The following is a 12398-nucleotide window of genomic DNA, read 5'->3' on the forward strand; positions in this document are numbered from 1 at the left end:
GAACCGTCATGCCGAATCATCAAGAATATTGTGCATAAATATAAATCGGAAGCGTACCTTACTCCGGTGGAATTGATATGAAACAATCATGGATCTTCCAGATCATCATGTACATCCGAACCCGAGAATCCTTTAGACTTCTCTTCGTTTTCTTTATGTCGATGGAATACATAGAGAATGGAAATCGTACATGTGACCCGGGGACCATGACCAATATATATAGATAACCTAATGGGCTATCTTGTGTAATTTTATTTTAGCCCATCACTATAATAAAATTACCCTAATGTCTCTACACATTAAAGGCCCACACCCTATTAGACACATTAAAGCCCAATCCAGATAAACTTTAGTCGATCACTTTAACGGGCTTAACTTTACGTGACAGTCTTGCAACACATAATATTTCACATATAAGTCCAACGTTGGAATAATGTTCCAACATAATTAAGATAACTAATTTAAATAGATTTATTATTGGACTGATCAATCAACTAATTAAGTAAATTACAATACAACCAATCGACGCTGTAATAAATTCCACTCCTTCTCCGTTCCTTCTTTTCAACATGCACCTAGTCATCTTATATATATATATACTATTTTATTGCTTCCTACATATATAATTAACTCGTACTGATCCACACACCTCATTGAGACATTTTCACAAACACCTATGGAGTGTAGAAAGTTTGAAATAACACTGATATCAGCAAACAACCTTGAAAACGTGCGCATGCTCTGCAAGATGAAAGTGCACGCGAGGGTCTCCATCGGAGGGAGCTCGCCGGAGACTGAGAAGAGAACTCCGACGGACAAGCACGGCGAGGTGAACCCAGCTTGGAATTTCACGATGAGGTACACGATAAGCGAGACGATGTTGGAGAACTACAACTCGATGCTGGTCGTGAAACTGTACTGCAAGAGGAAGATGGGAGATAGATACGTCGGAGAAATCCACACGCCCATGAAGGAGCTTTTCGAGTACGCCAAAAATGGTGGAGGTGGAACAAACGCCGCCGTTTTGACTCTGCCTGTGCAGAAGGGCTGCGTTAATTCTCAGGGGGCGCTTAGATTTTCTTACAGGTTTGGAGAGAGAGTGTCGATTGATAAGCTTTTGTTGGCTGAGTGTGTTTCTAGCTGGAGCCTCTGTTAGGGTTTTTTTTTCTTTCTTTTTTTATGATTCTGTATATTGTTTAGTGTTGGAAAAGAGGAAAAAGAGGGGTGGAAGAAGGTGTAAATAATATCTCCCTTTTCTTGTGTTTTTTTTTTTCCATTTATAGGGTTAGTTTTCTTGTACCGATATATTCTTGTAAGAAGTTCGTTTAATCATGTTTTCGTCTCTGTCGGTGATTGTCTAGTTGAGTTTCTCTCCGTTTAGCTTCGTCAATGGAAGTACTAGTATTGGTTCTCATCACCTGGTAATTGATCTAATTTTATTTTTTAATAAATAAACTCGTAGCTGTATACATAAACCGTTTCGAACAAGTTATGTGCGCCGAACTCGACGTAAAAATATTGACAACGATCAAGTAGTTAAATATAAATATGTAGTATTTTACGTTCGAGGTCATTATTGCAAGTTCCTCTTTTCTTGTACGATATTATAATTAATAATTATATGTAGTTATCAATTGTGTTATTTGTGGTCAAAAAAAAAAAAATATATCAATTGTGTTATTTAATGAAACTTGCAATTAAAAAATTGGTGAAGTATCTTGTTTAGGTGATGAGCATCTCAACCAACATAAATATGAGATTTGTATTAGCAAACTCTTATCTAGTCATTTCAATATTTCCATTAATTGCAGAACATATGTCACTATAAAATTTTCACTATTTAATTGGGCATGGGCCCGGCCCGATTGACAGATTCAGCTCTAATGTGTTTTTTTGGGCCGAGACGTGGATATGGGCTTTAGCCATAATCAAGTATTGGTCTAGAAGCAGAAGCAAAATTATGGAACCCATAATTTTAGCCGTTCGATCAACATCAACCCGGACCTCGATTAATCTCAACCATTGGTCAAACAGCAAGTCAACGGTATCGTTTACATCCTGATCCTCACCTCCGTTACTAAAATATTGTCTTCCATTCTCATGAAAGATTATATTTGTGTATAAAAATGTAGTTTTTTATATCTTATAATTTATATATTTTTCGTATTAAATTTCGAACACCATTAGGTAAAACCGACTGTATACGAGTACAATGAAACAATTAAAAAAATAGTATAGATAGGTCATAAAAGTTTAAGAAGAAAACATGACGAGGGGAGATATATATCTATAATAATTAAATAAAGAAAATGGAGAATATTATAAAGAAAAGTCTAACGATTGAATAACAAAGCAGTAACTAAATGTTAATATAAACTGAATCTGACACAAATAATAAATAATTTGCAAGTAACTCAAATCCTAAATAAATAAACTAGGGGAAAAGAATTTAGTTCAAATCTTGTGCCTCGGGAATAGAATTGGAATAAGGACACGTATTTTTGTCCAAAACCCATCGAAAAATGCAATTGGAAAGAAAGGCGTGGCTGCAGCAAGGCATAACAGACATCTGAGCACCAAGCATAGGATCCATCCAACATATATCGCAAACCTCGGCTTCTTTAACATCTAAAACTCTATACCTTTTCAACTCATCCAAGAACCACACAACCTCATGATCGTACGATTTTCTATTCATGTCGTACGCACTTTGGGGGACCAAGTTTGCCGCTCTGATCGCCCTGCCGTGGGCCTCACCAATCGTCTCGTCATCTTTCTGAACAGTGCATACATGGATTTTAACGACTATAGGGATCACTCTACGATTGGCGTATTTTGGATCGGCGGCCGCAAAATCTTCAAGTTTGTGCTCCAACGCGTCTACTTCCTGTTGGGTTATCCAATACTCCTCGAATCCGTAAGACAAAAGCGGTTCCAACAAAATAATCGTACAATCTTTGGAGCATTGGTCAGTTGTGAATATCTCCGACTCGATAATCTGATTTTCGCCGTCTTTTGTTTTCACCATAAAATTAGATTTGAATCGATCACATAAGTTTTTGATCTGGGGACCAGTCGGTAATTATTGTACACTGATAGTATATCTTCGTCAGTCCAGAAACTAAAATGATATTCGTAACCCGCTGTCTTTGCATCCATTCTTCCTTCAATTACCCTATACAATCAAGCCATATTCCAAATTATAAACTGAATAATTAAAATAGAATAATCAGAAAAAAAGAAAAAAAAAATAGCCGCTTGATATCCACATACATAGCAACGAAATTTTGGAAGACTATATATACTGAAAGTTCTACAGCAACTAAATCACATTAATATAAAAAAGGGGCCATTTGATATACACCCCTAGAATGGAAAATATATAAGGATAAATCCACCCCTAAAATTCTTTCTTTGAGATACACCCCTGGAGAGCCAAAAGTACTATTGTGCCCTTATTTGTAAATTTTAACAAACTGCATTCAGCATTTTCCAACTGCATTCAGCATTATAGACAACTGCACTCCACATTTTTAGACCTGCATTTATCATTTTTTCAGAATTTTTAATAAAAAATTATAAATTTTTATTTTATTATTTTTAAATGATTTTAATTATTATTTTTTATTTTTTAATTTTTTTTTTTAATTTTTTAATTTTTTTTGTTTTTTTAAGTTTCTTAATTTTATTAACTTTTTTTTAATTTTTTTAATTTTTAAAAAATAAATTTTCAATAAGTTTCGTGTACAGAAACTACAGATGACTTGACTATACTCCAGTACATGTCTATAGTCACGTATAGTTATATATAATCATGTACCTTTTTTTTATTCCAAAATTATATATTGTCCTGTACTATACCTGTTATATATACCTGTTATATATAGTCGACACCTACCACAAAAATCTCAATTTAAATCTTGATATTATAAATCAACTTGTACAAATATAGATCGAAATACACTATCACATGCCTATGTTCTTCAACAAAGAACAACTCATCATCATCAATTAGTACCGAACAAAAAATTGGAAAAACACAATCATCAACATCACTATACATCAGAAAAAAACACTTAATTTATATATAACTATATACCGCTACATGTTACCACATGTGACTATATATGACTATATGTATATGACCACATGTGACTATATATGACTATATGTATATAACCACATGTGACTATATATGACTACATGTATATGACCATATGTGACTATATATGACTACATGTATATAACTACACGTGACTACATATGACTATATGTATATGACCACACGTGACTATATATGACTATATATGACTACATGTATATGACCATATGTGACTATATATGACTACGTGTATATGACTACACGTGACTATACGAGTATAGTCATATGTAGTGTAGTTTGTATTTCTAGCTTCAAATACCAATTTTCAACACGACAACGACTCCGATCTATCGGTCGCAAAAAAGCTGTTTTGAATTAACGAAAATTAACGAACCCTGTTTCCACTTCTTTCCCCTGTCTCTCTCTAAAATCTCAATTTGAAGGCTCTTCCTCCATTTTCTCTCTCAAGAAAAAAAATGATGAAAGAAATGTGAATGGGCTACCCGGATTTCACCTACTAAGCCTCTCGGAGCATCTAGAACCAGATCTGAATCCTTCCACGTGGCACACAAGGTTCCACTTGGGGACACTCCGTACGTCCCTGCAAAAAACGTTCAAGTGAGTTTAAATTTTTAATTTATTTATTTACTTTTATTTTATATATTGTTTTGCTAAGATGAATTTCAAAATAATTTGATTTAAAAAAAAAGAAAAAAAACTGGTATATATATTCTACCAAAAGGAACATCTTTCATCTCAGTAAAATAGCAAATTACCACTATTTAAATCAACAATCTCTAAACATGCGATTTTTTTTTTTTTTGATAAATTAACTTAATGAAGTCGACTACAAATGACTATAGTAGAATACAAGTTCTAGTTACTACATATGGCTACAGTTATCTATAGTCATATATAGTTTTATACGGTAACATATAGTCTAGATTAATGTAGACTATACGGTAACATAGTCTAGATTAATGTAGCATGATGCACACATAATCTACTGCCTCAACATGTTGTCGAGCAAGCTATTTCTCCCTTCTTTCTTTCATCGACATACAGAAAAGTCTCTGCTACATCAAATGAATCTAGTTAATCAGCACATGAACAGAGCTCTAATTCGACAATTCACAAAAGAGAAAGTGCACTATAAATGCAGAATGCCTAAATGCAGTTTGATTTGGCAAATTCGTCTACTAAGATGTGATTTTATAATTTAATATGTGCACACATAGATTATGTACTTACTGCAAAGGAGAATCGAGAAAATCATTGAGCTGCTTCATGTACTGCAAAACAAATTAAATAGAAAAATAAATAATACAAAACAACTATTTAGTTCACAATTAACATCACAATTTCCAATATTATGTTAAATCACCACCAAAATTCAACCATATCAAAAGTAATGGCAACTACCTCCTCATAATCTCAAACCGTGATGCTACCAACCCGTTTTCAGCATTGAAGGCATGAATTTCGATTTCTCTTTCGTCCATTACACACTTTTATTCTCAAACTCAAACCCTAGATCCGTAATTTTTGCTCCGAGAGGAAAGTGGTGTTCTTGGCTATGATCTAATATTAGCGGCGGCGGCGGCGGTTTCCCCTTCCCTGACTTTACCTTCTCATCTAGGGGTGGCGGGCAGTTGGCGGTGGAAATAGAGCGGCGCTTGACGGAGGAGGAGCGGCGCTTGACGGAGGAGGAGCGGCGCTTGGAGGGTAAATCGGAGGAAAGGATGCCGCCATGTAAAATGAGCGAAGGAATCGCTGGATCACATCGCCAGAGGACCGGGTGGCTGGAGATGAGCACGGTGGCGGAACAGAACATTTCGAGTGGCGGAAATCCAGAACGGCGAAGCGGCGGCGGAGATATGTCAGAACGATATTTAGGGTTTGTATGGCTTCCCCTTCCTCTACTTTGGCCTCGGATCTCGCGGCGGCAACTTCGAGATGGCGGACGGCGAAGATAGGCTGAGTGTGAGAGATCTATAGAAAGGGAAATAATGGAAAGAAGAGAGCATCGTGAGAAAACTCTAGAGAGAGAAAGAGCAGACGGGGGCTGGTTGTGGGTTGAAGACGTGGGTGAGTCGAATTGACGCTTATTTTATACGAAAGGGGTATAATTGGTACTTCATATTGTCCGGGGGTCTGCCAAATTAAATTAAAATTTGGGTTTTTGACTAGAAGAGAAATACTCATAGGACCTATCCCTATATATTTATAAAACTAGGGGTGTATCTCATATTTTCCCTATAAAATAATATATTATTCACGTAGAATTAATTAGGAATTTAGTTATTTGAAAGAGTCCTAATTACTTAATTGGAGTTAAAAATTCCTATTTTTTAGTGTGTAAATAGTGGTTAATAGTTTGAATACCATGTTTGGTAACCCCATTGGGGTTGCTCTTACTTTATGGGATGCTACATTCCGCACTAATAATTACTAAATATCTCCCACGTAAATTAAAAAAAAATCTCTACGGTTTCAAATATCATAAAATAATCACTTCAATACCTTCTAACGATGATACTCTTCAACCGTTGGTAATATTTTAATTTTTTTACTGAAAATTCTTCAAGTTTACGGCAGCCATGGTCGGAACGGAATCGGTACAGAAGAGCGGACAACCTAAAAGCGAACAAATCAAACATCGAGTCCATGTTGGCCGCGCGATGCACTGCACTCGCGTCGAACGCAGGCGCAGTTTTTGTTGCGTCCGCAGTAGAAGCAAATTTATTTCTAAATTAATTTTTGTTCTATTTTATTAAAAAAAATTAAACAATTATTGACAACTATTAATATTTTATCAATATTTAAATAATTATTAAACATTTAGTAATGTTTTAAAGAATAATTAATATTAATTACACAATTTAAACATTATTAAGAATTATTAAACAATTATTAACATTATTAAATATTTATTAAATGCTAACAAACTACTATTATACTTGAATTAAAACATGATATTTCTTTCACTAGTATATATATATATATATATATATATATATATATATATATATATATATATATATATATATATATATATATATATATATATATATATATATATAAATGACATGGGTGGCATGGCGGCGACGGCGGCCGTGGGATATAACGACGCAAACATCAAGCTCCTCGTCATATCAAGGGACTGCGACCCAAAGACGGACCTCTACACCCAGCCACCGCTAAATGGGAACGCCGTCGTCGAAGCCCTGACCCACGCCAAGTACTGGTTCACGATGAAACCCTAGGACCGAAAACGAATATAACCATCCTGAGCCTCGACGCCTCGAAAAAGCAGCTGATCTCCTCTACGACGTCGATTATTTGTCGGACGACGAATATTACCAAATCAACCTATAAAGACTGCCGCGTTTCGACATCTTCACGTCGATGCCGGAGGATTTGCAGCTGAGCATCGTCGGCCGGCTTGACGGCGTCGGCTTTGCGAGGATGTGCTGCGTCAACCGCTGGCAAATAAGCAGAGCGAGGTACAAGTAGTCTTGCATGGTGGTGGGGTATATATGTCATTGTCAAAATTTATAATTTAATTTATTAGTATTATATAATTAGGGTATATTTTATTTATTAATTTTTTTGATTTAATTTATTTATTTTACACACAAACATTTAGTAGTATGTCATTGTTAATTGTCAGGTAATTTTTTCATTTTTTTTTTTTTTTTTTTCTTTTGAATTTTCTTTTAACCCGTTAATCATCGTGTGTATTTCATAGATGGTGCATAGTGAATTACAGGGGTAGTATTTCTCCTTAAATTTGCAAGACACACACACACATACGTACATACATAAGATCTAGACACGGCTATGGACCGGTTTGGGGCGGTTTCGGGCCGGTTCATACCGGTTCACGGTTCACTTTTTCCGGAACCGGAACCGGCCCGTAATATGCACGGTTCGGCGGGCCGGGTCGGCCCCCCGGTTCAAACCGGTTCCGGGCCTATCCGGACCGGTTCAGGGTCGGGCCGGAAATTTATATTTATATATATATTTTAAAAAAAATACTTAATGGATAAATAAATTAAAATAATTACTTTTAAATAGGAAAAAAACAAAAGAAAATAAATAAAATGACTTTAACTTAATTTTATAGGAATAAATGGGGTGTGAGGGTATTTATAGAAAAAGAGGGGGGGGGGGTTCAAAAAATATCAAATAACGGTCGGTTCACCGGCAGTTTTTTGTTTTTTTTGATTTTTTTTTTATTTTGTTTTTTTTAAGTAACCATAAATTGTTTGTATTTTTTGTATGTATAGCTCTAACCGTAAACCCAGTTATTAACTATTAGGGCCCACAACTATTTAAAAAATGGGTGAGAATTCCCAAAAAATAATTTAAAGAAAACTTTCAGGAAAACATTTCACACGTGTCAAATGTACGGAGTTTCAAAAAATAGCAAATAACGGTCGGTTCACCGGCTGTTTTTTGCGTTTTTTTTGATTTTTTTTTTTTAAATCCGGGTGAACCGCCGGGCCGGCCCGGCGGTTCACGGTTCACCAATTCATAGAACCGGGCCCTTCCCGGGGACAACGGACCGGTTCACGGGTTCCGGGCCGGTTCGTCAACGGGCCGGTTCCGGGCCCAAAACCGGCCCATGGCCGTGTCTACATAGGTAAAATAGATAGTTACTAATACATAAAAGCGAAAAAACTAGTAGTCGTAAAGCAAAATAGCACGTTGAACTCAAAATTTCAAATAGTTAAGGCAGCTACTATATGTACACTACAATATATCCCGATGGAAAACGGGTCAAATTCTCGATGTAAAGAAAAAACTTAACAGTTGTAAAGCAAGCAAAATTACAAAGTTCAACTCATGAATTAAAATACTCGATACGGTAAAATCGACCGAGTTTCGTAGTAGTCTGCCGTTGCTTTAGTTCTTTCGGCTGGTGCAGCTTTGTTCGTTACCATGTCGAAGATAATATCAAACCCGATACAAACACAAAAGGAAAAATAACCGGAACCTAACCTAGGAAACTGAAACGAACCCCCAAGAACACGCATAGAACAACAAATGAACCCCCAAGAACACGCACAACACACACACACACCCACCGAAGAACCGAACACAACCTTAACACCGTCGCTCGCACAACACACACACACACGGGAGAATTGAACACAACCTCAACACTGCCGCTCGCACAACACACACACACACATCGGAGAACCGATCACAACCTCAACACCGCCGCTCCCTCTCCTCCCCCCCCAGCCATGGGGAGATTTGGGGAGATTAAGGCTTGTCGGAGCCTACGCATATCCCAGTCTATTGCTTCATGTCCGCTCCAATACTGCAGTCGTTTTAGATGACATCTGAATATAGGAATTTCATATACGTTCCAGATAGTATCACGGTTGATTCTTTTTTCCAGGCCTGTCTTAGGGTTTGTCGATCGTGAGAAAACATTTTCATCTGTTTCTTGATGCTTTCTTTCGTTTTATTTCTTCTGTCGCATCTGTAATCAACTTTTTTGAAAAACGTTCTCTGCATATCCACGCTATGAATGACATCCTCGATGTCCTCCATCAATTTTTGAACCTTTGCTTTCTCTCTTTCTACGTTATCCATCTTCTTGATCTTAAATTATGAATTATCGATTTGAAATGTGAGAATCGTCGGGCATGAAATTGCAATTATATACGCTATATATATATAAAAGTAACCATAAACTGTTTGTATTTTTTGTATGTATAGCTTTAACCGTAAACCCAGTTATTAACTACTAGGGCCCACGACTATTTAGAAAATGGGTGAGAATTCCCAAACAATAATTTAAAGAAAACTTCCAGGAAAACATTTCACACGTGTCAAATGTACGGAGTTGGACTTAATTTATACTGGATATCTTCAATAGTTATTTCGGAGTACAAAATACATGAGAACCTCGTTAAATTAATATTCGATAAATTAATAACATCGATTAAATAATAGTTTCTCTCGGTCCCGACTTGGTAAAAATGTGTTAAATTATTAACTCGATAATTTAATAATTCACTAAATTAATAGAATTTCTCTGGTCCGAACTGTATTAATTTATAGATGTTTGACTGTAGTTTGATATTAACGTATATATAAGATCAGAACCAAGATAAAGAAATAACCCCCACCCCCAAAAAGAAAAGTTCAATATACTAGTGTAAATCACAACGATCCCCTCTGAGCTATGACCGAATTACGAAAATCCCTCCTCTTTTTTTATTAATTACATATGTACCTTAATTTATAGCCATCTAACACGAACCCCTTACAATGTCAAATTGAGCGGAATTTTTAGATTACGTGGGATATTAATTTCTTAGCATGTACCCGTTTTAACCCCCCTTACATGTGTCATGATTTAATTCGGAGACAAAAATACCCATCCCCCACATCTGTTCCCCGCGATAATTCATTAAGTTATTTCCCCAATAATTCGATATGTTATCACTTAAGCGATTTCACTCACCCCGTGAAGAAATTAAAAGAATGGGACCCCTTAAGGTATTTTTGACTCATTAGAAGATTGGACAACGTGTAAGGTCATCTCCAACAGTGGTTCAAAAACTGGTTGTCTATATCTATAATTTAAGAGACGAACAGTGTTATTATACACCACCACTTTTAATCTCACACTCCAACAACATTGTTTATATTTTACACAATTATCATATTTTATTTATTTAGAAATTTCAGTTTAAATTAAATTTAACAACTATATTTCAACGAGCAAATTGGAACGACCGTATTGAAATAACCATTTAAAAAATTATTTGAAATAATAATATTATTAATAAAAATAATATTTCTTAATAAAAAGACGAAATTCGAAAAATCAAATTCCAAAACAACTTCGAACAACTAAATTAATATATATGTATATGTATAATATGTTGAAAGGGATGGATAGTGGTAAATTTATTATTTCTTTTTTATCTTTACACAATTTGTTAAATGGTAACTTTGGTTTCTCAAATTTGAGAAACCAAAATTAAAATTGGAGAAATTTTGCATTTTCCCATTTTGCTCTTGAAGCTCTATTTATGGGCTAAAATTATGTAAAAAGTGCAAAAAGTAGATTTGCACATCACTGTTGGAGTTGTTCTAAGAAGGTAAAATGAGTATAAGCTAAAGAATATTTTTCACTTAATTTAAAAGATCTACTTAGATGGCCATACTATGGGAGGAGGGAACATGTAATTACCTTAAAAAAAAGGGTTTTTTTATTTTTATAACTTGATCATACTGAGGGGGTAATTGTAATTTAATTTACCCTATATAGTTTGGTTGGTTGATATACTATGCGGATAAGAAGAAATTGGGCCTCAGTAAAAAATGAATTATACTTTTTTGGTGGGAGTCCAGAACTTGTTATGGGCTGCTGCCATTTGTAATTAGTAAAACCCTCTTGATGGTGGACTATAATAATTTAATAATATAGAGGATGTACAATTTAAATCATAATAATTTACAAATTTGAGAAAATGTATAACTCCAAGATAAAAAATTATTCGGTTCTCATGTCTTTACAAAGTTTCGATTTGGATGAAAAGTCAATACTTATGTTCATTAGTCGATTAAGGGATTCGACTCCAATTTTATTTTATTTTTTGGATTTTTTTTATTGATTTCAATTGTATAACTCAAATTATAATGTTTGTATATTTTTTGTTTTTGTAAAATATAGTTGATCTGATTTGCATTTTTTTTAATTGTGATTTGTTATTTTTAGTAGTCAAATTCTTAACCGACTATGCTTCATAGGCAATTAATATACCTGATGGAGAAAAAAATATATTAAAAAACTAAAAAAAAAAAAATTAAAAGAATTTTCTTAATCGACTATGTTTCTTAAGCAATTTTCCTTATGATGCGGGCGCGTGACGCAGTCGGGGCCGGTCCGGCGTATCCGAGGGCCCGGGGTGAGAATATAATTGTTCAGTTGTTCGGGGGCAACGTCCGGATTTTTATTTTCCGCATCTTAACCTTAATGAAATAATATAAATAAATTATTTATTAACATAAACCTCATAAAAAGAAGTCTGAAAATATTCATGTCTAGATAAAAAAAATTGTGTAAAGCAAACGTTAGAATAAAAAATAAAATAAATTTCAAATCCATTTTTAAAATAAATTTATACAAAAGAAAAAGAGAATAAAGAATATTTTTTTTTTTTAAAAATAGAAGAATAATTTTTTTTAAAGCAATAAAACAATATTTACATATAAAAATATATATTATATATATTAAAAAATTAAAATTTCGGACCCCCTATGA

General features: G+C 34.6%; 1 protein-coding gene and 1 long non-coding RNA gene across 3 annotated transcripts; one reads left to right on the forward strand and one right to left on the reverse strand.

Annotated features, from left to right (window-relative positions):
* The first annotated feature begins 585 nt into the window (after positions 1-585).
* On the forward strand, positions 586-1384 carry LOC105972931 (protein SRC2). The gene has a single exon (XM_012997911.2). The coding sequence runs from the start codon at positions 677-679 to the stop codon at positions 1154-1156; it is 480 nt and encodes a 159-aa protein (XP_012853365.2). The 5' UTR covers positions 586-676; the 3' UTR covers positions 1157-1384.
* A 2514-nt stretch (positions 1385-3898) lies between these two features.
* Positions 3899-6186, reverse strand: LOC105951348 (uncharacterized). 2 transcript variants are annotated; one of them, XR_016029830.1, is made up of 4 exons: positions 5525-6186; positions 5354-5394; positions 4303-4703; positions 3899-4155 (listed from the first exon to the last, which is right to left on the reverse strand). It is a non-coding gene; the product is annotated as an uncharacterized LOC105951348 (long non-coding RNA). The 2 variants fall into 2 exon arrangements; XR_001172281.2 differs by having other exon boundaries at positions 3899-4703.
* Positions 6187-12398: the final 6212 nt, after the last annotated feature.

This window comes from Erythranthe guttata, chromosome 14 (genome assembly GCF_056151865.1).
Source record: "Erythranthe guttata isolate IM_541 chromosome 14, IM_541, whole genome shotgun sequence".
Taxonomy (NCBI): Eukaryota; Viridiplantae; Streptophyta; class Magnoliopsida; order Lamiales; family Phrymaceae; genus Erythranthe; species Erythranthe guttata.

Bases quoted from the DNA above. Each gene is read 5' to 3' on its own strand.
- LOC105972931 (XM_012997911.2), top strand. From the start codon at position 677: ATGGAGTGTAGAAAGTTTGAAATAACACTGATATCAGCAAACAACCTT.